The 26,891-nt window shown below is 34.1% G+C and overlaps 5 protein-coding genes and 1 long non-coding RNA gene across 6 annotated transcripts in view; 3 read left to right on the top strand and 3 right to left on the bottom strand.

Annotated features, from left to right (window-relative positions):
* The first annotated feature begins 1,517 nt into the window (after positions 1-1,517).
* Positions 1,518-7,320, top strand: LOC128188118 (uncharacterized). The gene is made up of 5 exons (XM_052858968.1): positions 1,518-1,892; positions 2,394-2,581; positions 3,006-3,186; positions 3,584-3,789; positions 4,355-7,320. The coding sequence occupies exons 1-5, from the start codon at positions 1,589-1,591 to the stop codon at positions 5,528-5,530; spliced, it is 2,055 nt and encodes a 684-aa protein (XP_052714928.1). The 5' UTR covers positions 1,518-1,588; the 3' UTR covers positions 5,531-7,320.
* A 1,156-nt stretch (positions 7,321-8,476) lies between these two features.
* Positions 8,477-13,863, bottom strand: LOC128188119 (fatty acid-binding protein, liver-like). The gene is made up of 4 exons (XM_052858969.1): positions 13,687-13,863; positions 10,640-10,827; positions 10,401-10,502; positions 8,477-8,743 (listed from the first exon to the last, which is right to left on the bottom strand). Exons 1-4 carry the CDS (start codon positions 13,754-13,756, stop codon positions 8,690-8,692), a joined length of 414 nt encoding a protein of 137 aa, XP_052714929.1. The 5' UTR covers positions 13,757-13,863; the 3' UTR covers positions 8,477-8,689.
* On the top strand, positions 11,045-16,151 carry LOC128188121 (uncharacterized). The gene is made up of 2 exons (XR_008244128.1): positions 11,045-12,099; positions 15,850-16,151. It is a non-coding gene; the product is annotated as an uncharacterized LOC128188121 (long non-coding RNA).
* Positions 16,152-16,712: 561 nt separating this feature from the next.
* On the top strand, positions 16,713-25,494 carry LOC128188116 (CST complex subunit STN1-like). Its single transcript, XM_052858965.1, has 9 exons — positions 16,713-16,944; positions 17,320-17,415; positions 17,531-17,599; positions 18,341-18,520; positions 18,815-18,966; positions 19,147-19,260; positions 23,650-23,751; positions 23,881-23,953; positions 24,085-25,494. The coding sequence occupies exons 1-9, from the start codon at positions 16,731-16,733 to the stop codon at positions 24,249-24,251; spliced, it is 1,167 nt and encodes a 388-aa protein (XP_052714925.1). The 5' UTR covers positions 16,713-16,730; the 3' UTR covers positions 24,252-25,494.
* On the bottom strand, positions 19,270-22,368 carry LOC128188117 (3 beta-hydroxysteroid dehydrogenase/Delta 5-->4-isomerase type 1-like). Its single transcript, XM_052858967.1, has 4 exons — positions 22,160-22,368; positions 21,734-21,898; positions 20,214-20,429; positions 19,270-19,928 (listed from the first exon to the last, which is right to left on the bottom strand). Exons 1-4 carry the CDS (start codon positions 22,299-22,301, stop codon positions 19,375-19,377), a joined length of 1,077 nt encoding a protein of 358 aa, XP_052714927.1. The 5' UTR covers positions 22,302-22,368; the 3' UTR covers positions 19,270-19,374.
* Positions 25,495-26,784: 1,290 nt separating the features above from the next.
* LOC128186791 (uncharacterized) overlaps positions 26,785-26,891 on the bottom strand; it is a 2,075-nt gene continuing 1,968 nt past the window's right edge. Inside the window, exon 5 of the mRNA XM_052856685.1 lies at positions 26,785-26,891. This exon is cut by the window's right edge and continues 42 nt beyond it. Coding sequence (XP_052712645.1) covers positions 26,799-26,891 — 93 coding nt within the window. The 3' untranslated portion in view covers positions 26,785-26,798.

Below are 26,891 nucleotides of genomic sequence, written 5' to 3'. Positions count from 1 at the left end.
TTATAAATGTTCAAAGAACTTAAATTCTGAATTCTAAATCAAACAAAGTGTAGCTCGTTTTTCATTAAACAGAACTGTATATTGTACTTTGGTTATGCGTCTCAGTGAACAGGATGTTTCATAATAATCTAAAAATAACATTTCTAAAAGCTTTATCCTTCCAGATCCCCTTTGAAGTTCTGTATTTTCAAACCATACAAAATAGTACTTAAACTATTATACGTAGTGTTCAAAATCACATATTTTCGATTATACCACTTTCCATACAGTGGTTCTCATATGGGCACGCCTAATTCACAAAAGTTGGCTTATCATAAACTTCCTTGTAATAAACTATATTTATAGAAATAGTGTACGGACTGTTATGTATAGCTAACAATTCGTAACCTTTATCATCCGTTAACCCATATTAAACGGTTATAAATTGGCATAATTAATTAATGATAATAATAATAATTGATAATAATTAATTGGCATAAACTTTACGAATGCCAATCTAAACGATAAATTATATTACGAAACTATACATAGTATTACTATATACTTTAAGAATTGTTGATTAAAAAGTTTCATAAATCACGAGAATGTATTTAACAAATAAACTAGTCTGCGTTTATAAAATTTGATCGTAAACTATAGCTGACTGTCATGTATTCAAAAACATTTTTTTTAAAAAAAAAACAATTAACGATGGAAAAATATAGTTTGAGAGATTTACTACGAATACATTTGTCGGTACTAGTTTATTTTCATTAACCATTATTCACATTCTTAATCTTAAGTATATATCATTCTCTACATTACAGAACCATAAAAAATCTATTACTGACAGTAACTATGATTTTCAAATAGCGTCTTTGTCTTGGAAAACAATACGGATCAATATGATCGTGCTTGATCATAGCTGATATTTTTTTCAAATTATATGAATTATCGTTTTAAATTTCTAAAATAGGTCTATATAAAAGTATAGTTTACACACTGTAAACCTAAAAATTATATGTGTAAACAACATTTTACGAATCGTAAAACCATATATAAAGATACACCGTGCCATTTTATAAATATATTTTTTTAAATACATGTTTAACCGAAAAACAGATGGTTTGTAAATAATTCTAACAAAAAAAAACTTTGACCTTCAAATTTAACAATTGTCAGTTTAGCTTTAGTATGATGTTCACAGTTGTATTATGATTTCAGCTAAATTAATGACTGAATAGCAATCATGTTTTTTTATGACATCTAATAACTTGTCGAACAGTGATGGCTTTCTTCAAGTTTCTTGTCTATTTCATATTAATTATCAAAATCAGACAAAATTATTTAAATCTAGCATGACAATAGTGATATGCAATATAGAATATTTGAGTAAGTAGTTGTTGTTGTTTTTTTTGTTTTTTTGTTTTTTGGTGGTCGTTTTGGTTCAATCCTCAATATTACTTTCGCTTTTGCATATGCCGATCTTAAAAATTACTTAACCGACTCAAACAAATTTATCCAATCAAAATGCAGTATTAGTTGTCCTCGATATAATTTCCTCCATGAAGCCCGATTGAAAACAGTTGCCGTCTCCATATTATTTACAATGTCAAATTACAAAATTGGTGTGAATTTAAGAGTGACAGAAAACAGCAACCAAGGAGGGAGGAAGTATATGGAAGACAATAATTCTATTCAATTCGTAAAAAATGAAGAGGGTGGATATGAATTTGCATACTTCGGGATTTTCGATGGGCATGGCGGTTCCGAAGCGTCAAAGTTTGTCCGTGATAATTTATTGACCCAAATCAAGAAATATGATTACTTCTGGAACGGTGACGATGACCAGATTTTAACGGCAATTAGGAATGGCTTTCTTGACACGCAAGAATTAATGTGGAAAGAAGTTGGTAAGATAAATTTGAACTCCGCGGTCACCACGGTATTTTCATCGATTATATAATATCTCGGGCGATTTTGCTCAAATTCATTGATGTATATATCGTATTTATTTGCACGATAGTTTATTTTATGAATTTTTTGAATATTGTTTGTATAATTTTCAAATAAAAGTCTATCTGAAACGATTGAAGTTTCAATCGCGCGCGAGTTGTTTTTGTGGGGCCACTGGGGGGAAATTTCTAATTAGAACAATTGTAGTTATTGTTTTCTACAAAAACTGGAAGTTATTTTTAAAGTTTATCCTCTGAAAAAGAACTTTTTCGACACATAAGATTTGATATTCAAGCTGTTATTAGAAAATTCCTTTATTCATGGAAATAAACTCAGATTGCCTCAGCAGAAATTCTAATAATAGAATGATGAAACCCCAATGTCACTATGATTAAATACATAAAGTTCTTTGTGTTAATTATTTGATGTCACTCAGATTTGTCTTTTGATATTTGTAGGTAAATGGCCAAGAACAGCTAGTGGTCACCCAAGTACCTCAGGAACTACAGGCAGTATAGCTATAATAAAAAACTCCAAGTTATACATAGGGCATGCCGGAGACTCTGGCGTTGCACTTGGGTATGACCAAAACAAGAACTTTGATGAAAGAGCCCCTTTTCCCTTAGCAGGGACGATGCTCACGACAGTAAGATTTTTTTTTCAATTAGGCCAAAAAAAAAATAATGGCTTGTGTCGGCCTTCCCGCTAATAAAGTAGTGTCGGTAGGTCAGATTTATTTTTAAGGCTGAGTGTTTATTGTGTAATTTTGCGCAAGTGACCAACAAAATCTGTGAGAATTTTACAGAAGTGTATGCTGAAAAAAGATACGTAAGACTTTCTTTAAATATCACTGGTCTACAGGAAACAAAAACTGAAACAATTTCAGTAAAGTTGAACACATTGGTGTCTTTCATTATTGGTGGAAATCTGAATGGTGACTAACAAATGAGCTTCACTGATAATAATTTAATAACCATTTAGTATAAAAACCACTTAGATTTTAACTGTCATTCTTAAATTCATCATTTAATATTACCAGTCAATTAGATATTGATTATAAACTTCTGCAGGATCACAAGCCTGACAGTCCAGAGGAAATCAAGAGAATCGAGAGAGTAGGAGGTCAGGTGGTGGCTAAAGCTGGCGTCCAGAGGGTGGTGTGGAACCGCCCCAATATAAGCAATAAAGGTCCGGTCAGGAGGAGCACCCCTATTGATAAGATCCCCTTCTTAGCAGTAGCCAGAAGTTTAGGTACGCATCATATCAAATAGTGTTATTTTTTAAAAGCAGGCTACAGAGAACCATTAATTATTTGTGGAAGAAAGATGCTAGAAGGAAAGGGGATTTGTTTGACTGTAACAAGTGATCATTCTTTCGTTTTATGAACTTGTACCAGTAAACAAAACAACTACCAATGAATTAGAAATTACTAGTTGCTAAAAGAAAGACCACTTTACTTTATGCTCAAAAAGTTAAAATTATTAATCAAAAAGAACAGAAAAACACAAATGAGGTCCAGACCTATGTCAAATGGATGTGTCCTAATTGGACGTTGTCTAAATTGGTAGAGGAAAAAAACTATATCCAAATCTTTTTGTCCTAACTGTTGGAGGAAAAAAACTTTTTCCAAATCTTTATCTTCCAATAGGCGACTTGTGGAGCTTCAACTATCAGAACAATGAGTATGTTGTCTCCCCTGTTCCGGATGTATCCGTACAGGAGCTGGATCCAGCTATTCACAAGTGCCTGATCCTCGGATCAGACGGCCTTTGGAACGTGATGACAGCAGAGTCAGCGGCAGCCATAGTGGCAGATCTGGAGTACCACTTTGAATACAAAGTTATCCATGATCCAGTATGTATCTACTCCACATGTTGAGTTCTTTAGATTAACTTAGCTGTGTGACTTAAACATGTATTGTTTTAGTTCAAGTTCTGCTTTTCTTCTTCTTAATTGTGTGATATGAATTTATGTATATTAATACAAATAGATTAGGTGAGAAATAGTCTTTTCATATGGTTTATTACTCAGTTTCAGGATGTATTGGATTATTATGAATTTAATGATGACAATGAATTATTTAATACAAAGATTATTAAATTCAAATATTCAGGTTTACAAATAAAAACCCTCAGAATATGTTTAGTATCATTTTATATCATTAGTAAGTAAGTAAGTAAGTAATTGTTTATTATAGTGACATTGTGCATGACATTTACATTATACAAAGTATAGGTCAAATAATTATTATTATGTGAAGATGAGCAATGGAATTTGAAAGAGTTGTCACTCTTTGATAAGTGAATTTAGCAAATATTCTAGCAGCTGCTTTGACAAATAAAGACTATATAGGTCCCAGCATGCTTTTAATTAGATTTCCAGAAACAATTATAACTTGTTCTTTTTCTTGTGTTTACAGAATGTACCAGTGTCATACTGGATAAACCCAGCAGAGAAACTGGTTCAAAAAGCCTTGAGAACATGGAGGTCAAAACTAATGAAGGCTGACAATACAAGTTGTATAGTGGTTCTGATTGATCCACTTGGGCCCAGGAAACTCTCCATTCTCAAGAAGAAGAGAGATGAATTCTTCCAAAAGGCAAATTTGGAGAAAACCGTTGCTTCTCCTAGAGTTTCGCAAAGGAAACATGACAACGCTGCTAAACCGGAGGCAATAAAGAGTGAAAAGGATGAAGAGAACAAAAAGAAATCAGCCACAAGTCGAGTGAATTCACACAATGTAATAACACCCAAAACTGTTGTCTCTCCTATCTCAACTGAAAAATCGAAACGGTCATCGATATCCCCTGCACTTAACTCTGAACTTGATGACAGTGTGCAAGCCAACAGTGTCCATTTCAAAGCAAAATTTTCACAAGGAATGATTACCAAAGAAAAGCTCAACTTCAGCTGCACCAATGTATTTGCAAGATTCCAAGGAAGCAAATCTGACTTGGATGTCCACACTTCCACGCAGGGTGTGCCCATCACAAGGGCTAGACACCACTCTGGAAATGTGATCCTGCAGTCACAAAAACTTTCAAAAACCTCCGATCAAAACCAGAAGGTAACCAAAAATAACCCAATTTTTACCGCGTCCTCTTTGAAAGACCTCTCTGTGCTGACAGACAGCCTGAAACCATACCAGACAAATCGTGTTCACTTAACAACGGAGAAACACGTGAAAAGAGTGGAAGTTCCAGTGTCGGCTTGCAGCTTGAAAGACATGCAGAATTTCTTGGATTGCAGCAAGAATGAAATCAAAGTGCGGACGAACAGTGATATGAATCAGCAGAGGACTCACAAGAAGGAATCGGTGACGAAAGATCAGAAACCTGGTGCCGCCATCAAAAGTGATTCCGCTGAATCTGGAGGACATTATTTGAGGAAACACACCATTAGTGCAATAGACAACAGCAATAAAAAGGCAACCTGCGTAGCATCGAAACTGAGAAAAGTAAAACAAAGATCATTAAGGTGTCGAGGACAAGTTGAAAACAAGGTGAAGGCAAGCATGTCTACAATCGCTGGTGTCAAGCGGAAAAGAAACAGTAACGAAGAGGCACATCAACCAAAGAAGACTTGTCGAAGATAGTGCTAAATTTGTTTTATGTCTAGTTGTATGGTTGTTTTCTTTCTCTGTTCTTGTTATAAACTGTCAGTGCACAAAACATCTATGCATTTGCCAAATTTTTTATTTTCACATTTTTTTAATGTCATAGGAAATTTTTTAATACTCAAATATTTCTCCTTACAAGAAATTGAAAGGGGAAATGATTGTTTTTTCTTTCACTTTTGTTTTTATTTATTGATATTTTTTTTAACATTCAGATTGCATCAATCTTCATATTTGTAGCATATCTTAAATATCCAATAGAAAAAACATCCTTTTAAATTTTAAGTTATATTAACTAAGTATTAAGAAATGTTTGCTTTTATGACAACAGATGAAGGAAACATCAATATGTTATTTTTATCTAATCATTCATGGCAGCAATATCATATGTTAGTGTGTATTTTTATCAAATAATGGCACGTCATAATTTTAGTATGTAGCAATTCATCTTCATAGTTTAATCCATATGTGTGTAGAAAGAGCAATTTTTTATGAAGTCTTTAATATATGCAATTTAAAAAGTACAAACAATTATAATATTTAGTTTTACTTTTGAGAATAAGAGGCCGTCTTTTTTTTTTTTTTTTTTTTTTTAAGAATTCATTTGAGTCGTTTCATTTTTCCCTCTTTTGCCAAAAATTTCAATGTTGACTTTTTTTTTTAAATGAAATTGATTTTAAGAAATTTAAGTTGTGGTTCCTATGAAATTTTATTTATTTTACACATGTACATGTTACAAATACAATTAAGTTGAATGAAATTTTTTTTTAACAAAAGTTTCATGGTTTAGATAATCCTGCTCATTTAGTTTACTTATACATGATTTTTTGTTTAATGATAGATTAATTATTGCTGGGTGTTTTTTCTTTGTTAAATGCAAACCAATATCTTTTCTTGATTTGATTGATTTTGACTTTACAAGTTGTGTCCTAGGCTCATAGCATCACAAAATTGTGTTAAATTTGTCAATCTTTGCATGTAAATTGGTCCATTTTCATTTTACTTCTACTGATGTTCTTATCCTTTTCTGAACAAATTTGATGCTTGACTGATAGCTATTTAAGATAACATTATATAGGTTATAACTAGTAATTGCTTGATGATTAAAAATATGAAAGATGTGTTTTTATTTGAAATTCCGGCTTTTACTTAAGTAGAGCTTTCTCTCTTGTTGCTTCCTCTCAGACAAATTGTTTGTCTTATGAAATTTCACATTTTCTGTACCCACCAAGGAAGACAAATCTTGTATGCCTCAGGTTTCTGATGTATTACATGTGAAAATTTAAGAATTAACTTTTTGCCGTATTTGTTTCAGTGAAATCTTGCTTAAAGGGTAAATCTGATTATTAGAAATAAAAATCAGACAGAAAGCTGATAAACGGTCTGTTGATAATACCAATGAAGTCGTCTGGTAAAATGTTTAAATAAAAAAGCAGACCAACCTAATACTGATATGAAGAAAATTATAAGTGTTATTTGGTGAGTAGAAAATGTAATGCAAAAGTATTATTCATTTTATGCCATTTTCAGAAGCAAAGAATATTGTACTTTGAATTGCCTTTTAATGTTGTAAATACTGATTTATGTGTACAGAGATCAGATGGTAAAATATTTTCAAATGTTCACAAGTTGAACACTTCAGGGATTTTTTGCTTTCATGAACAGTATATTTTCATGCGAACAAATTCATATTGTAGATATATATGACAGTGATCAACAAAACCATGTACATAGTGTTGAAACAATTAAAACCTATTTTATAATGATAACATCTTCATTATTATTATTACGGATCTTACGTATGTAATTTCCATGTTGGTAGGCAGAGCCCCTGTAAATGCATTTGGGGGTAAAACTTATTCCAGTTGTGTGCATTGAAAGCCATTGATTAACTTTTTTCACAGAATAACAAATAACTGCGTATTTTGATTGAATTCCCCGTTTTAGCGGAAATGAAATCAAGAACGATATATACACAAGTGAAACGGTGTTCAATTTCATCTCGTTAATTGCGATGTTTTTCCCCAGTTTGTCATCTGTTGCCCATTCATCCGAGTTGCATAATCCGTTAATATCGTTTCCATATAGAATTGCCCATTCATAACCCATAACTGGGTATTATGTTGCTGTAATTTGACTTGAGAAATACTATGGCCGCGAACAGTAAGTGGTCCACTCAGTTTCATTAGGATACCCAATAATCAATTTTTTCCTCCAGAAAAATATTTTGACTTATTCGGGCATGATGTATCCAGAATCTGTAATGTGTTTCCAATTTTTAGCGTTTTTTCCCCACAAGTCGAAAGTCTCTTTATGCCAGGTCTTTGCTGTTTATTTCTACCGGAATATTTTAAGATAATTTTTATCAGTGGATAGTGGCAACTGAAACTAAAAATAAGGTATTGGGCGTAAAAATAAGTAAGTACTAGTATCTAATGCAAAGAGCACTTATAAATGAGAACATCGAAGGAAACAGTCGACCAGTCTCCTCTTGCCAAAGGAAGTGGACGCAAGACTATTATGGCTTTTATGGTTTTAATCGATGAAATGCAAAAAAAAAATATATTAATAATAATAAAAAGAAGAAGAAATATATCATTAATTAAATTTGCAAATTACGCTGGTAAAATGCCTGTTGGAAGCGATATATAAAATAGCAAGTTAAAATCTTATAGTGCCAACATCAATAATTGATAATATGAATATTGCAATTATAAATCTGTCCCCAGCTATGCTTATTTTGGATAAATAAAAGATAAAGTTGATTCAGTTTTGGTATGGGTATCGATGAATTTTATGTGAACTAATCTATAAACCGCATTTCTTTACAAATAAAACAAACATCGATCTAATAACCACTTAGTATTACAAACATATCGTAATTTTGTTATTTGAAATAAGGAATTTTAGTAAATTATATTCAAATTGGTTCAATTTTTTATTACAACATATATACACGTGCTTTATTTGCATTACATTCAGACACATAAATAGCGCATCACAATAAATATAAATAATTTTAACTTGTACACATAAAGTACATGTTATGATGAATAAGCTAACTAAATACATATGAACATCAAGTTTGCTAAGACAAAGATAATCCTGTCAATCCATGTACTACTATTTGTTCACATTTCATAGTTTCTTGTATTTCCTCGTACAGGAGACTCCATTGCCAGCAGTCAAGACCTATAAAAGGAAGCAATCAAAGTACTGAAAGTAAAGACTGGTACACAGATTATACGATTGTCCTTTCAGACATATTTGATTTGTCGGATAAAATCTGCAATATGACTACTTTATTTATTTCAAAAAATCTAAATGTTTGTAAAGAATACTACGTAGGAAAAAAGGAGACGGATTTTGATCATTTTTCCGAGGGGGGGTTCGTTTTTACAGATTACGGTAGTTTTTTCTTAATGATGAAATGTTCTGAGCATCTTTTCGCCACGGCAACAATATTAAATTAGTCAGACAGATATGAAATGGGGTAATTTTACCATGCTTACCGTGAACAATAAAACGCTGCATGAATATATAGGATAAAAGGTAACTAAATTTGACCTCCGTATGTGAATTTGTTAGATTTTGGTGCAAATCAAGGGATCTAAATTTCATTAGATTGTGTTTATGAAGAGTATCAGTCAACACTTAATATGCCAAGAACGTTCGCTATATTTCTTTCCATTTTTGAAATTCATTAATTTCCAATCTAAATTTAATGTTTCATAAAATAGGTTTAAGAGAAGACTGAATCAGTTCTTGATGAGTTACACGCAGAAAAGAACACATCAAATAACCATAACAGTGCTCGTAATTTTCAATGACGATGCAGCATCAGGCCTTTCCAAACAAAGATTATTTCATCAACCATCTCCCGTTATTAAGAGTTCGAGAAATAAAATCACAAGTTCTTTCAAACTAGATTGTATTGTATTATTTTGCAAAGACGACAGCTTTGCGGAAAACGGCTTCTAAGTGAAAAGTTTTCATAACTGTAAATTCGATAACGAATATTATAAAGTAAGTTGCTTGCACGCACGTAGCATTGGAAGAGGGCATCTGAATTAAACATACATATAAAATTTTGAATTAACTCGATCTTGCCCCCCATCCCCCACTTTTTGGGAGGAGGGGGCATGTAATAAATGGAAGGGAAATCAACAGTGAAATACATATCAAATTTGTGGTTGTTTTTTTTTAATCTAACACAAGAACAATATTCCATACTATCTGCAAACATGTTTAAACAAGGTCTTCGTAAAGTCGATAATTATTAAACATACAGAATTTTGCTTTTCGAATAAGAAGCGCCCTTGGAAAAATTAACGTTTACCAGACATTTTGAGTCTTTGACAACCCCCTCAGCGGGAGGCGAACAAGTTACAAGGGAAATTAACAACGATCTTTGCTGATAGCCATATGTTCCAATATAGTAGAAAAATAAACCAGGTAGTCTAAATAACACGACTCTCTTTGATATATCTGTAGCAGCCATTTAATAAACCAAACCTCTCCATTTCCCTAACCCATTCCTACAGGCACGCTGCATTATTATTCAAATTCAAAGTGGAAGGCCCAGACAAAAAGTGGAAGAGTAAACTGGTAAGGTTTGCGAGCTTCATTCTCTGTCAGACTATATAGATAGCTTTGGGAAAACCCCAAGGGGTAAACATTTTTTTAAAATGGATATAACACCCTGACCCTTCTGGCCCTCTGATCAATTTTTGCTTTGTGCCTGGTAAATTACAAAATAAAAATCATTGAATTACCAGTGCATCTACAAAAGGGAGAGAATATCTATTTGTGCTTGATTCCCTGCGTTATTAAAGCGTTCTGCACCTACCATGGTCAATGTATTCCCAGACACTGTCCGCTTGTTGGTCGTCTCAAAGCCTGGCCCCGTCTGCTTTTCTACGAGGGTATCACCATCCATTGAGAACACCGCCTGAAAAAACAAAGAACACCCGCCATGCCAATATTATTGGTGGCATCACAAAAAAAGAACTTCAAAATTGATTAGTACTTTTTGTACAAAAAAATAATCATTAGTAAAATGATATATATATATATATATGCACACACCTTAACTGGTCTTCCATCTAGGGTAGTAGTGTCAAACTCGATACCCAGGGTGAATTTGACCTCTTTTTCACCTGCGGCTGTTGTTATCTTGAAAACCCAATCATTTCCGGAGTTGCTGATGTCGTACGTCAGTTTGGAGCCATCTCCAAGAAACTTTTGGGCATCTGCTTGCTTATCTGCATCAACTCCTTAAAAACAATTTCAAATTCATATTATTTTTTGGTGTAAATAAAGAGTTTGAAAGTTATAGATGGACTGTCAATTTGTCTGAATGTCCGTCTGTCCGTCCTTTCTCTCATCGAAAGAGATCATTTTCTCTCTCTCTCTCTCTCTCTCTCTCTCTCTCTCTCTCTCTCTCTCTCTCTCTCTCTCTCTCTCTCTCTCTCCTTACATTTTTCATTATATAATATATTATTTATAACTGTAATGTGCAGGGATCATAACTAGACAAGGACTCGTATCAGGCGAGCTATTCGGTCCCCATGGTACATTACTTTTTTTTCTTGACACAGTCTTTTAGCGAGATCGACTGATCAGATATGAGATTTTTGCTGACTTTACGTAATCAGATGGCAAACATGATATAATCAATTAGCTTCAGTTGGACCCTATTTGCACAAACTGTTTTCTATTCCTTTAGGTTTGCTTGTTATAAAATCAAATAGCTGCCAGCAAACGTCAATGATACGGGGTAATACGGGCTACGAAATTGTTGAAATCGATCTTTCCTTTTTGAAGACAAAACAAGATAAACTGCACCAAATCCGTCAGAATCTTAATATCTTTCTTTTAAAAAATTTAAAAAAAATATATGTCATTTAAATCTAGCCATATTTTTTATGTGCAAAATTGTCACAATGAAATTTTTGTCGCATTTCAAAAAAAGTTGCCGATCGATGTTTTAGAGAAATATTGATGCAACCCAATCACATGCATAGGTTCGTGTTTCTGTATAACTGTACATATTTTGATGTTTTCGTGAACACTTCAATGATAAACTTTTTTTAAAAAATCTTTGCTATTATTACTCTGACCTGTTTGTTTAAATTATACACTATAATACCTGTTTTTCTTACAATCATCTTTGGCTACAAGTGTTTCTTAACGTAATGAGATAAAGGGGCAAAATGGAGAGATAATTTAGATAGAAAACGTATGAGACCAAGGGGTGGAGGTTGATTTCTTTAATTATGCACTTCTTTTAATGTCTGATATTCTTAATTGGTTGATGAATCTGGATGCAAAAAAGAAAAAAAAATTGCCAACATCTGCAATGTGCAGGTTTCATTGCGATACAAATTCCATACGCATCGTTTCAAGCGGCCAAACAGATTATCTCGTTTTATCTTTCATCGCGTGTATTACATACAGCGTACATCCGCTTATCTTGGCATGGTGTAAGAATTCGAAGAAATATATGCCTGTCAGACAGGAGGATTTGGAGAGGGGATGTCCAAAAGGTACATGTCAGTTTGACATGATCAGAATTTTCCTTAAAAAAATATACAATAATTTTCTAGCTCTCGGTTATGTCATAAAATTTCATTCTATTGGCGTTTATTACAACGACCCAAGACTGCATACATTATTGTAACATTCTTCGAATGGGATAGGATAATATATTTTGGTCGTTCTTTGAACAGAATATGCTATATTTGTAAACTGTTAATTAAAGTTTCCCTGTAGTGATTGAGTGAATGCATGTGCAAAATTGCTTATTGTAAAAGTAAGTGATCTTTCAAGCTATCCACTGCAGACATGACAAAAGACAATTAAGTCAATCATTTAATCTATAAAAGTTTGTCAAGCGGTTTTTATCACTTGTTAAATACTCTTTTCTAAAGGGGCATGCTTTCTAAAGGTCCCGTATTTGATATCGATATCCATTTTTCCGCTTCCATTTTTCCGCTTGTGCAATATATTGCATGCGATGACAGAAATACGATCTCTCAACATGGTAGCATGCAAAGGACACGGAACCTAATCAATGGTAGACTAATATCGCATGAATGGTTTTAATGGCATTATATACAATGAAATTTTCACCCAAATCAATTATTCAAGGCATACAATGGCATTTTTAGATGTAGATGCATGTGTGTATATATATGACCAATGTTGCAAATGGGTGGACTGGAATTCTATATTGTTCATTCATATAAAAATGGGGATTAGAAAGACCCCAGTGATCAAAGTATCTATGGATATCAGTAGGGAATCTCCAGAGAAATTGGTGAAAGCCGCAAACATTATTTTTGTATGAAGGTCGACGGAGCGAGTTTAATTAACCCCATAGTACGTTTGTAGCGCCGGAAAAAAAATGCAGGGAGCGATAACAATGCTGATATATATATACACAAACAGTAAAACTACCAGTCTCCGGTTATATACCCATAGTAGCCCAGAAAAACATTTGGCTGTTTTTCCAAAAACATGCTATCACAAAGGCATAACAATTTACGGGAAATAAGAATGCAAGCGTGTTTAAATTATCATGGTTGTTTTAAAATATTAGATTTGACAGGCATATGGTTTCTGGTTATTTGCTCGTAGTATGTAGACAAAAGACTCATGTACAGAATTTTTCTTGCATCAACCTTCTTCCAACCATAATTTTAACTGTTGATCAAGAAATGTAATCGAATACACATGTAGGTACTATATTATCAAACTGGAAATATCCATTTTTAATCATCTTTTAAAAAATTTCAAGACCGTTTTTGGAGGAATTACTTGAAATTCACTCCGATGTATTGGAAATCAAGAGATAGATTTCGAGAATCAGTGTTATTATATGTCTTTAAAAAAAATTAAATACAAATCAATCTAAATGTTTACCCAAATCTTACAATATACAAGCACTCTGCACGTGTCCTTAGTCTCTATTTGATTTTATCCTTTTCATAACATCATTTGAATCACTTGTGAGTCTCTGCTTATACGAGAGAAATTCTAAAGATGCATTCTAAACTTGTTCAAAACTGATTTTAAAAAAATCTAGTTTCAATCTTTATTACATGAAAACAAAAAGTGAAAAAGTAACATACCAATGGCTGTCATATAATCACCGAAATTTTCACTGCACTCGATTTCCCATTTTCCGTTGAACTGAGCCATGTTGCAGCACCTATGATGAACAGACAGACAGAGTTGAACTGACAACTGCTATAGGGAACTTGCGCTGTCTTATATACGGACCCGTACTACGGCGCACGAAATCAGTGACTCACGAATGCTGGATTTCCGATGACACTATTGAATTGGACTTCTAGGTGTGTCAAAATCAGTAAAAATACCCAACAACACAATCCAAAGAAAAAAAATATATGCGTGTACCCTATACAGCAGTTTTTGGACGGGGCGTTGTTATTTTTTTTTTTAATTATCGTTTGGGTTTAGAATTAATTATTTTTTGAAAAACACACTGATTTCAATTGTGACTAATATGAAAAGGGGGGTTTATTGATTACTGGTGGTTTATTAAATTGGTCGCCGAAGCTCCGAATTGGGTCACCATGCATTCCACTTCAGTGCCGTAATATTAGTTTGGATATTAAATGATTAATTAATAAAGTAATGAAATTTAAGTCGGTCCAATGTATGTTGGCCGGGATTAAAAACATGTGTAGATGAATTTTAATTTGATTTTCATAGCTCGCTCTTTTCTCATCTAAAATAACTTTTTATTTAAAAAAAAATGCAATGCATGCTCACAAAATTGGCTCATGAAAGTGTATTAAAAAAAATAGGGATTAACTTGTAGACTATGTATCGATCATTTCAATTACTGAATGCACAATATTCAAGAAATTTAAGCAATGCATGTCAAAATTAATGTGGTTTTATCGATGATATTTTGTTGAATACAATTTTTCATGGATTTCGGTGTTGAATTGATCCACGAAATTAAATTTTCATTAGTGCAATATCGAATAACACATTTCATTTAAAGGATCCTTTGACATAAATTTAGATACCCTTGAAACATCAATTTTCGTTAAAACCTACGAATGTTAATGAAACCACAGTACTCTTTAAGGATCGAGGTCATCTACATGCAGCTTGTAGCTATTTGACGTGCATGTATTTAAAGCTTGCAAAATAAAAATCATATACGGTTCACTCCACGCAATGCAAGTTATTGAAAGTATTGATTGGTCAATAAATTGATCTGGTAATTGTTTAACGTCCCTGGGAGAATATTTACATTGAAATCTTGCAGTCTAGCCAAATTGATTGGAAAGAAAGGCCAAATAAATGATTAGTTTTTGCCCGAAACTTATTAACCAGATATGGATAATGATGCTTAGTCTGTTTTGCACAACTAAAAAACAACACATTATAGAAGTTTCCTTTTGAAGATACATATCTTAGAATAAAGTTTTTTTCTTTCGTTTACAAACGTTCCAAGAAAATTGCACAATTAAAACTTCAGTGAACTATTTTTGTTGGACAAGGAAATAAAAAAAATTGATATGCATACTGCAGTAGTAATCGACATTGTGTTGATCTATATATAATTGTTAACATAAAAATAAACACACATTACAAGAGGGATTGTTGTGGGGTTTTTTTTATCATTATTCCAGCATACGATAAAAATGCGTAACAGATATTTTTCAGTTTGACTTTCTCGTCAATAGAAAAACCCACAGATATAGAGTTTTTGGGCCGCCCTAATCCACTTTGAAACTCATAGCCCCGTCCGTCACTTCCTAAAACACATATATTCCTGCGAAGAAGTATGTACTATGATTGAAGTGGAAATACCCATGTGATGTTCAAGTGAAAGTTAAACTTCTAAAGCGATATATTGATTTTCATACTTATTCGATTTCCTTCCGCCACTTTTTGACCAAAGAATTTGTTGTTGTACATGCTATATATAATCTCTATAATATTAAAGTAGTTTTATGACTATGAAATTTCTCATCCAAACATCTTCAAAAACTCTTAACAGATAAAAAAAGAAAAATATGCATCAAAATGAATGTTGCTTATCTCTAAATTTCGTTTTCTTTCAAAATTTCAGTTGCTATCTTAATAGCTTATAAAAAAAAATGCCCTTAATATATACAAGCGCTGCCATTTTGTTTACGACCTGTTTTTTGTCTTGCGTATTCAGCATACTTTGATCACACCTTCCCCCGAAGAAATATGTGATTCCTCCTTAATATGATTACATAAATCCGCATTGTTTATTTCCACAGAAAACGTCCAAGACATTCTTTCTCCTCGTGATGCAATGCCGTCTGCACTAGCGATACTCATCTTCCCAGCATTCCACTGGAGATCCTGCTCGTCTGCCATGACAAGATCTCGTGTGATGAGGTGGAGCACTGGTTGACAGTCTGCATCATGTGTTCTGTGTACTCAATAATATACATGTACTACATGTGTACACACTCAAGTTGATATGAACAGCATATTGAAGAGACTGAGTTAAATTATCCCATCATTTCTTACTTTAATACAATGATCGAAACAAAATAAATTGAAACTGAAGCTAGTCTACAGCAATACTTTCATAGGAACATTGGCAAAATAATCGATATAACAAAACAAAAAAACAAATTAAGTTCCTTATCATATAATTTTTGAAAGAATTTAGTAACATGTCTAAAACATCAAACCATGCAAAAACAGACATAAAAAGGGCAGTAATCGTAATTTTCTTAGATGATCCTACTGGTACTGCTGATTTTGTTACAACCGTATGTAAAATGATTCTGAAATAAAATAAATTCATTACAATTGTAGAATTTTTTTATCACGGCCCGATCGCTATCTTGTGAAACATCGCGAAAACCCGAGTTCAAAAGAATCTCGTGGATATGTCAATAAATTGATCAATCAATCAGTAGAAGATTTGTCATGGCAAGATGACACAGGTTTATATAATTATACATTTGTTTACTTATTTGAAAGAGGGTCTCATTTGTTTCTTTCATTCTTTATTTACTTTGTTTATTAATTCATGTACTTTATATTGCCTGCCCAAGAAAATTGGCTATCCAGCCGTCTTAATATCCGGAATATTTGAATTCGCATGTATTGGTTAAACTTTTATTGCTGTGTTAGTATTTCCTACATGATTTTTCCCCGCGAAAGTTTGACATGGGATTGTTATTGTATTTGTTATGAGATGGATGTTGAAGAAATGGAAGTGGATGGATTGGAAAATCACAGTTTAAGAAATGATAAAATTCCCAAAACGTTATGTGGACTAGATTTTTGTTTCCATGTTTTCAATAAAATGTATATCGATGACATTATCGCTCTGGAACAGTGTGATGTTATACCAGGTAAACACGTTTCCATTCATAAACCCCATTTTGAGTTATAAATGCCGCTTTATGTTTCGTTTCTGGGTCCATTTGTAATTGCCAATACCCAGAATGCAAATCAAACGTTGAGAAAATTTGAGATTCTGCTTCTGCTACGTAATCCTTTTCCGAAGATTTATCGATTCTCGATTAACATAAATAGGAATTGGGAATTATCTTATTCTTTCATTTTGTTTTACATATGTTTATGTTTTTGGAAAAATTATTTGAGTCTGCATTCATCATGTCATTAAAAAGGGCCATTTCCAAATATGAATGCTAAAAACAATATATTTAATGCTATCACAATAGTACTAGGTCTAATGACAAGTTGACAAAATTGTTTTTCTACAGGAATGTACTGGTATAAAAGGCATCCAATTTACAAAGTTGACATAATGGGAGTGGTGGTGAAAAGGCAAGAAAATGTTTGTTGTTTCATCTATGCAGGTATATTGTGTTATATAACTATAATGTGTTTAAAGAGCTAAATATTTGTATGATTCTTGAATGTGTGTAAATAAGTATTGTATAGTTCATGGGTTTTTTTTTCTCTCTTTGTTAGTGGATGATGGAACAGGTGTCATCACATGTTGTTGTTGGAAAAGCAGATTACATGACCAAAGCTCAGAGGGTAATGAAAATATTTAATAAAGCTCAGGGGGTATTAAAAATAATAGATATTGACAAAGTTGAGCCTTCCTGAAATATATTTTAAAAAATAAATTCACTTGACACCAGGAAGGTATGACCCAGGATGGACAAATTGTCGGATCAGATTCAGACTGTCAAAGTGAATGAACTTGCGATTGGAATGTTAACAATTTACACAGCATGGTGTCAATTTGATCAGTTAAGAAGGTGTTTTTTCCACAGGAGTTTTACATATAGCAACTGGTGATATTTTTAGAAACTGTACATTAGAGTCCTTCAAAAGTAGATCCTTTCCCACCCTATACCTTTGTTTTTGTGGTGCTAGGCAGATGAGAGTCATTAACTCCCCATGTATAGGACATCCATCCACTGCATGCCAGAACAATTCAGCAGGATGGAGTGTACTGAGATGGTGCATAAATGAAGACAAGCCCTCTTCCAATAGCACTCCTACAACATCATGTGCCCCAAAATGGGATATTATCCACTCACCTTTAGGATTCTGGCCAATTAGCTATGTCAGACTACTGTGTCATTTGTTCCCCTTGTCTTACTCCTATAGTTCTCAAATATTGATAATTCATACTTCATGTCGATAATTTTTATGGAAAGAAGGAGGTTATTCAAAAATTTACCTGTAACTCACTTTAAGCACCTGTCAATATCAACCCTTTTTATAACAGAAACATACACAGTTTCCTTTTTGTTCTTTTTTCTGAAGATATAGAAACTACTCTCCAAAGATGTCGAAATCTACCAGAAGTGCTAAGAAAGAAGATGTCAGGTGTTTTGATGTCAGAGGCCAAGAAGAAGGAGGGATATAGTTTAGGGGACTTAGTTCACATCAGAGGCAAAATCAAGATCTTTCGAGGGGAGCGGGAAGTAGTGGCATCATACCATAGTATCCTTTGTTGTAACTTCAAACCATGTCATATGTGTACATATTAACGAAAGCTTCCCCTTCGAATTTTGCACATCATTATAATTACAGTACAAGTACAGGTATCAGCAGTGGATGTGAAAATTAAGTCTTATGAACAAATATCAGACTTGCAGTCTTGAATATGTGACTGCCAAGGGTGATCATTGTGCAAATTTTTAAGATATTTGTTAAGTGGAAGCTGGACAAGTCCTTGGGTTTTTTTTAACAAGTCAATGATGCAGTGTATTTAAATTTTTCTTACATTTCTCGAAGATAAACTTGAAGATCCCAATATGGAAATAGTTAGAATGTCAGAACTACCCATCTTGTATAGAACTCTCTATGACATGGATACATTACCCAAGAAAGTATTAGAAGAGCTATCAGAAATGTCTGGTCAAAAGAAAGGAATATGTCATGGCGAGGTTTGTCAGACTCTTATTTCAGGAATCTGTAACATCACAAAGCTGTACCATTTTCAATCAAAGCCTAGTTTATATTTGCACACATCATTTAGGCTATTAATGTCATGTAATTTTAGAAATCAGATTATGGTGCACATATTGAGAGGGTTTTCATCTTGCTTTTTTTGATAATCAAAACAGATTGTTCCTGAACTGAAGAAAATTTTGGTAACTTTTATTGAAGATCAACAACCAGAGGAGATTAGTGTTGAGCATGTTAGTAAAATTCCAGGGGTTACTGTTCTCCTGAAAGAGGTATGTTGGAGGGGTAGGATGCATGAAAGATTTATCAGATTAGATATTGTACATTGTAAATCTATTTCATTTTAAACATGGAGTACAATGTTGTAAGATTTTATAAATGAAAGATTACAACTTCATATGTTTGTAAAAGTTGAGAGACATTTTCATGGCCTCACTTGGGGAAAACAAGGGACTGTATCCTAGCAGTTTGTGTGCCTTGTCTCTCTTGAAATAGAGATTCATGTTGATGTACTTCACACTGCATGAGGCCGTCTGAAAATTGATTCTCACCAGCGGAGACAGAAGTTTCAGCACAAATTCAAAGATCACAAGCGGCCAGTAGACCACATGGAATGGAATCCTGTAAGATGAAAGCTTTAAGTCTCTGCTTTCCAAAAATGGTCTCATGAATTCAAATGAGCTTGTCAATGGGGTGTCGTCTGGTACAAAAAAAGCCTGTCCCCCAATGCTGTTCTTGGATTTCAGGGCTTTGTCTGCGCATATAAATGCCCAGGCTGTATTCCCAGCATAACACTGTTGAAATAGACTTTTCCCATTGCCGACTTGAACCAGTGTTCCTTTGTTGCTCAGAGCAGAACGTATTCCATTTGCCACGTAGTAATGGTCCCCTTCACCATACATCACATTAGCCCTCAAAGATATTGTGGCAAGCTTTCCTCCTTTTAATAAAAATATATTATATAATAATATATGGTTAAGAGATATTACTGATAGTTACTTTAAAAGATTTGTTGACTTAACATTGCCTCTGTCTAAAAATATTATCTTTAGTTTACAAACATATCAACCAAAAACAGACTGCTGTTTAATCACTATAACAAATGAACAGTAAAGTTTTTTGTGTGAAAAACTGCAAACATTTGGCAAACTTGAGACGAAGTCAAAAGATTCTACATGTTGTAAAGATATTTGAGATTACAGCTGATTTACAGTATGTGTCTTACCATTTACAGTTTGTTTACCGTTGGTCTGTAACACCATGTTCTCCTGCATGTATTTTGTCTCGGGATATCCCGGAAACAGAAATTTATTTGGTTTCTCTGTCGTCTGCTCACAACCATTTTCAATGTCGTCAAAGCCGATGACGACATCAACAGTACTACACAGCACCAGCCTTCCAACCCCACACTCCACGCATGCGTCTATTAACTTCTTTGTTCCTGTTAATTTGAAAACAGAAATTTGTAAAATCGGGAAATTAACTCCTTGACCTAGAGAAAATTTTCGCTAGCCCAGACTTTACGATCCAAAACGTTGTAGATGAACAGAGTGGGTTATAAACCCATGGCTAGCGAAGATGCTAAAGAGTAGAATTTCTGCAAACGTTTCTGGCTTGTATAAAATGATGCAGACCAGCCGAACGTGTTCGAATTGCTGGCTTCAAAATCAAATAGAACCACTTTAACAAGAGCTTGGACTTTGGATAGATATGTCAAACAGCAATGTGACGTAGGCCTGTCTATTTCATTGCCGGCCACTCAGCCATGGCTCTTTGAAATCAACAAGATTTGTCTGGCGTTTGAGCTAAGACTACTGGTACTGTACCAGTTATCGGCTAAGACCAGTTATCGGCTAAACTGAGGGTTCGGGTCTCTAGCACGCGAATATCCGAGATTTTTTAATTCAGTCATCTGTTTCTAATAAAGAAAAGTAAGTTTGCTTGAAAACTTTCTTCAATATGTTTTAAACATGAGCTTTAACGATCATTGTTTACCGCTGATTTACATCTTTGCACTTTCAGCTGGGGGGAAGTGACGTAATAAGTTAAAAATAGAATATGACCTCTGTGATACGTAATTATATCCCTTCTTTGATTTGACATATTATATCAATACATATAACATTTATAAAGAAAAGTAACTCACTAAATTCCGAGAGATTCATGGCGCAGTTTAACGCCTGATTGTATAATTTTGCATTGATTAGCGTACGATTGTGTGTATTACCGTATGATGATAAAAGAATAATTTTATGAGTTTAATTTATGTATAAAAACCCCTACAACCTATAGGCTGACCCCGCAAGGGACATAATTCAATCAACACTTTGTAGAATATACAAAGATTTTACTATGTTATTATCACGAAGCCGATAACTGGTACAGTAAATCATAAAACCTAGGCAAATTCGGGGCTTGCTAAAAAGCACAGAAGCAATATATTTTGGGTTCTAAATGATGATATAATCTATCCGATGGATAAATAAGGAGTTCGCAATTTAAAGTATGCAATATATCAAGAAATAAGGAAACACGAAAAGAAAACGTAAAATTATAGCCGATAACTGGTACAGTGCCAGTATGCAATCGGTGCATATTTCGCTTGAAACCGCGTCATTTTTAACTTGTTTTGACGCAAGCAGTAGATTGCTGCGTCCAACCGAAAATCCAAGGTCTTGTTAAAATGGTTCTAAATGAGTAGGGATAACATGTACAGTTATACAGTAATAGAGAATTGCAACTTACCATTGACGTTTATTTGAAACATGGCGTCAATGTCTGGCGCCGTTCCAAAACTGATGAGTCCGGCCACGTGAAACACGCTGGACACTTTCCGACACGCCTTCTCCAGCAACCCACAGTCTGTGACAGAGCCCACGATGCTGGTCAGCGGAACCTTGTCCTCATACTCTGAAATTAAATCACACTGGGTCATTCTAGACCATTATTTATTTAGTTGTGCACCCAAATTTTTATTACCGGTATTTGTTCCAAAACTATTCTAGTGTTGCCGTAACGTTCACGTTTAAGAAAACGAGCGTTAGAAAAAGTGAAATGAGAAAAAAAATGGAGCTACTCTTCTTTCTCTTTCTATTCATCTTTGAAATAGTCCATATCTTTTGCCCTTTTTCCGTTATATAAAAGATCTGACGTAAACTTTTTATAACAAACCTAGTTGCTTGGTGAAGGGTTTCAGATCCAGTACGCGTATTTCTTTGACGTAGTCCGTCCTTTCCTGTAAGAGTTTGACGATGTGCTGACCCAGGAACCCTGACCCTCCGGTCACCAAGATTCTCTCTGATCTCAGGGTCATCGCCGGTGTTTAAAAAAAATTAAAAATCTGACCGGTGGACTTTCTCTGACAGTTTTTTTATTCTAGAACAAAAAGTAAAATAACATCAAAGATTTTTGCCATGTCTAAAAGGGTAGCCCAACCTCCATTTCTTCTATCTTTTTTTTATTTCCAGTATATCAATCCTAGTGTTTACTATTAATGTAGAAGATAGTTCATGAATCGTAAATTGGAAAGGTAACTCTCCCATAATTTACATCGTTAGAGAAATTAAGAGGCTGGGAGGTCAAAATATAATATAATATAAAACCATCAGATTTATTTGAAATTTTTATATGTGATTTCTGAAGCTATCAACTACTTTTTGATAAAGAAGAATTTCATGGATTTTAATACGAAATTTCATCATTTTCCATTTTTTTATATGGAGCTCTTCTTTTAAAGGAGATCAATATTGTCTAAAATGGCAGCCACCCCCCAGCCCCCTTAAGAGTTTGTTTTTCACACAGCTTTATACATTTACGTTATTCATAATGTAACTAACATGTTTACCTAAAATGACAATCCCCACAAATTTTAAAGTGATATTGATAGCTGTTTATTGTAAGAAAATCAAAGACAAATACTCACTCCGTGATGATGTGTTGTTCTGATGCTGTGGCTGTATAGAATAGAACTGACTGCTTTGTATAGAGGAGTCCGTGCTGGGCCCTCCTTTTGATCAGCATGATCCTGATGATCCTCTTTCGCTTCAAACAAGCCCCAGTATAAATGTGGACACTAGTCACGATTATATTTCTTGTTTTAAAAAATCGATGGCTTTAACGGAATCCCCTACTGTGATATTTGTTAAATGCACCTGCTACGTATAGTCTGTAAGTTTTCAAATTAAAAAGAAGACTTTTTAAAGAAAATATATGAATGTTTCATAGATGTATTTTTAGTCATTTTTAATGCTTTCCAGCTTTATACATATTTCTGTGATATTTGCAATGATGCTTGTGTAATGATTAATAATAGTGGATTGACAGGGTGTTTCTATGGAAAGATCATGGAAAGCTCATGGGTTAAATCACGCATACTTGGGTAATACTTTAAAAATACCACGGTATTGGTATACATTTTGATTTAACTATGCAAGTGGGAACTTAAACTTTTGACATGCTTCCGGGCAATAAATGATTATCTTTTATCGAAGTCATTTTGTCTCTATATGATTTGGAACCAATGATGTCGGACGAACAAGGATCTACTGTATATCCACCATTACACGATTCAACACTTTGGGTTTTTATTTTGCTTTTTTAAAACCACACTTTCAGAGCTATGATATAGATATGTTAACATTAGAAGATTCATATTTTTACAGATGAAAACATCGGAGGAAAAGAATACCCAGATACAGAGCGCCCTGGATGTCTTAGAGGGAGAAGGGCGTGTGTTTACTAAACAGAAGAACCACGTATACGGGGTAATGGCATATACGTATTTTACTTTTATTGTACTGGAAATTTTATCGATGGGATTTTATGATGCAACGTTTCAAGGAAATTTTGGATAGAACATTGATAAGCTGATACATTAAGCATTGCTATTTCAGGTGATAAACCCTGGATGTTCCATGGAAAGACTCATCATGGATATTTTGAAGAGAGATTGTGTTAAAGAGAAATGTCAGTAGTTTTAACCTCTACTTGTTATACTTATAAATATCAAGAAATTTAGTTTTAAATTCAAAACTCAACGTATCTGTAAAATCAGTATTGTGTTAACCCACCGTCTATACTTTGACACTGTATTACAGTTCAGAATGAGGGCTGTCATAACTTGCATATCGTGGACGAAGTTCGGAAATCCCCTGACTACAGTGCTATCACAAACTCGTGTGTCCTGACTTGTCTGAATAACCTGGAATACCAAAGTGATGTTATAAGAACCTCATTTACTAAATATTTCCTTTGTAAAATATAAATGTCATGTTTTCATCTGTCAACATTTTTATTCAAGTTTTAAATGTTCAAAAAGTGCATTACGTTGTATTTTACCTTCATAAACATTGCTCATTTTTCACGTGAAAAATTGTCAGGAATACTGTAAGCATATTGATGCTCACGAGAAAATGAACTGTATTGGCATAGTTCGCTATTCTATGATGATCGGGAGAATTTCGATTATTTTGTGCTGTTTACTATAATTGTGTCGTTCGCTGTGTATTAGAACCATTATAACAGGAGCTTGGACTTTGGGTAGTTGTGTCAAACAGCAATGTCACGTATGCCTGTCTATTTCATTGCTGCCCACTCAGTGAAAGCTCATTGAAATCAACACGATTTGTCTGGCTTCTGAGCTAACACTACGCAATCGGTGCATATTTCACTTGAATCCAGCATCATTTTAACATGTTTTGACGCAAGAAGTGATAGCTACGTCCTACGGAAAGTCCAAGGCCTTGTAATAATGGTTTTAAGTTTTAAACGATAAGTACAGGTCTGTTCATTACATTGCAATCAGTTGGATCAAATTAAAGAACCAGGAGTGTCATAAAAGGGTGAGAAAGATGTGGGCTCATATTTCCCTTTAAATTGTTGTCTCCACCTGGGCTGCTATCAAGATCATAACAATACGGACAAGGCTCCCAGCCGTTAGCTCCTAGATATCAAGTTCTGTAGAACAGATCGTTTGTTTCGCCGCTATGTAACATTGAAACTCCAGTGGAAAGTACTAGATGGTATGCTGCTATTTGTTAACCGCTGCGAAGTTCTTCGGCAAGGTGTGCCCAAGTGATAGAGGGATGCCGATCTATGCCAGAAGGCGTTGAAGTGGTTGGCCAACACCTTGCTGCAACTGGAACTGTAAGGATACCAAGGATTATCGGCTATTGCCCGGATGTGCCCTGTTTGTCCCTGAGGTTTTCAAGGATCCGACGAGAGTTTCTCCCTCGACTGTTTCTCATGCGCGGACCCTTGCATCTCGCCATGTCGCACCAATTTAGTAGTTAATAATGAAACTAGTATGATTTTGTTACTCCACCAACAGGTGAATTTGCAATATCAATGCCTAGAACGACCTTACTGCCCAATCACGTAAATTACCTGGAGATGTATCTTTTTCCGTTAATTTTTTTTATATTGCAGAAAAATGTTACTTTTATATCAGTAACATTAAAGAAGCATCAATAGGTTTACATACTGAATAAATAAATGAGAGAACATTGGATTTTTGTAGAATTTGTTCAAAAACATGCATTAACAAACAAAATACTTCATGCAAAAAGTACGTAAAGGAAAAAAAAATAAAACCCAATATTAGTGATAAAAAAAAAAGATAAATAGGACGTGCAGTTCTGTAAAACAAAAAAAAAAAGACTAGACTACGTATGTTGTGTGCATTATATGCTCAATTGCTCATCGTATCTTTTGGAAAAAGATCCAGTATTAATTAAAAACTGCTAAAACTGAGAGGGTGACTTGGTGAGATTGTTAAAACTTCAAGAATAACTACTGAATAAGTACTCATTACTCAGAAAATGTGTATTGTACATATGTCTGTGTAATGGGGCCCGAGACGGCTTAATGCTCGATACTACTTATCTATCAGCTTTTATAATGAAAATGTGTATCGCTGAGACAATGTCAACCTCATTTTGCATACTACTGTGCCTATCATCTATCTCAAAAAAAATTCTAGCTCAAAATAAAAGAAATGAAAGGTAAATGAGATATTATATTCTCTTTTAGTGGCTAAAAGTCCAGACAGTGAAAAATCATTCAAAAGCCATATATATTGAAACAATTTCTTTCAGTAGTACAGAACGTTTAACTATTGCACCAGAGTCATGTGTTGCAATTGTCAAATATACAGTGATCGAATGGAACCTCTCTGAGCTGGCACACATGTACAAATGTCTGAGATATTGTCTAACTAATAGAGCTGTCTCAGAAAGCCAAACACCGTGGTACTAGTGTTCTTGACACAAACATGCAATTTCAATGCTTCATATATCAAAAGTCCGGGAAATCGACAAACGATTAAAACTGTCTGAGCTGGAACAATTTGTCTAACTTGTCGAGCTGACACAGAAAGCCAAAAACCGTGGTAAAAGAGTCTCAACACAGACCAAATCCGGGATAACGTCACACTCGCTGGTTTACACTCCCAGAAAGTCAAACTCCGTAATGTAATTGTTCCAGACACGGACATGCAATGTCTGCAGTGGACTTAGTCCAACTCAACGATAGTTACACAAGGTTGATCATTCAAACACGCTTGCTAATTTCATTAGAAAATGTTTGAATCATGCATTGGTTCAGTGTCCTCTAGTTCTCTGCCAAATGACACCTGTAAAAAGAAGAACAATTTCTTATTTTTTTGTACTGTAATTTAAACAATTTTAGCTCTTAGCAAAAAAAGAAAGATTTTTTTTTAATTTAAAATTATAAACCACTTTATAGGATGCCATTATATAGTTTCAATAAATTTTGATGAATTTTATACATACCTACAAGTTCCTGGCCCCTTTCAGTAGACGTAGAAGGACTTATTTAGGTCATCAGTCTGCACGTGTCTCTTAGGGACTTTGTGCTTCCTGGGTTGAGGGATGTCATGACGGCG

The sequence above is a fragment of the Crassostrea angulata genome, chromosome 6 (genome assembly GCF_025612915.1).
Source record: "Crassostrea angulata isolate pt1a10 chromosome 6, ASM2561291v2, whole genome shotgun sequence".
Classification (NCBI taxonomy): domain Eukaryota; kingdom Metazoa; phylum Mollusca; class Bivalvia; order Ostreida; family Ostreidae; genus Magallana; species Magallana angulata.
This window is presented reverse-complemented; position numbering and strand designations above follow the sequence as displayed.

Bases quoted from the DNA above. Each gene is read 5' to 3' on its own strand.
- LOC128188118 (XM_052858968.1), top strand. From the start codon at position 1,589: ATGTCAAATTACAAAATTGGTGTGAATTTAAGAGTGACAGAAAACAGC. The intron at 3,187-3,583 runs GTACGCATCATA...ATCTTCCAATAG, and splicing joins AGCAGTAGCCAGAAGTTTAG to GCGACTTGTGGAGCTTCAAC. The intron at 3,790-4,354 runs GTATGTATCTAC...TTGTGTTTACAG, and splicing joins ACAAAGTTATCCATGATCCA to AATGTACCAGTGTCATACTG.
- LOC128188119 (XM_052858969.1), bottom strand. From the start codon at position 13,756: ATGGCTCAGTTCAACGGAAAATGGGAAATCGAGTGCAGTGAAAATTTC. The intron at 10,828-13,686 runs GTATGTTACTTT...ATTGTTTTTAAG, and splicing joins TGATTATATGACAGCCATTG to GAGTTGATGCAGATAAGCAA. The intron at 8,744-10,400 runs GTAGGTGCAGAA...TTCCTTTTATAG, and splicing joins CTGGGAATACATTGACCATG to GTCTTGACTGCTGGCAATGG.
- LOC128188116 (XM_052858965.1), top strand. From the start codon at position 16,731: ATGATTTTTCCCCGCGAAAGTTTGACATGGGATTGTTATTGTATTTGT. The intron at 16,945-17,319 runs GTAAACACGTTT...GTTTTTCTACAG, and splicing joins ACAGTGTGATGTTATACCAG to GAATGTACTGGTATAAAAGG. The intron at 17,600-18,340 runs GTAATGAAAATA...TTTTTTCTGAAG, and splicing joins ACATGACCAAAGCTCAGAGG to ATATAGAAACTACTCTCCAA.
- LOC128188117 (XM_052858967.1), bottom strand. From the start codon at position 22,301: ATGACCCTGAGATCAGAGAGAATCTTGGTGACCGGAGGGTCAGGGTTC. The intron at 20,430-21,733 runs GTAAGTTGCAAT...TCAAATTAACAG, and splicing joins GTTTCAAATAAACGTCAATG to GAACAAAGAAGTTAATAGAC. The intron at 19,929-20,213 runs GTAAGACACATA...TTTTATTAAAAG, and splicing joins CGGTAAACAAACTGTAAATG to GAGGAAAGCTTGCCACAATA.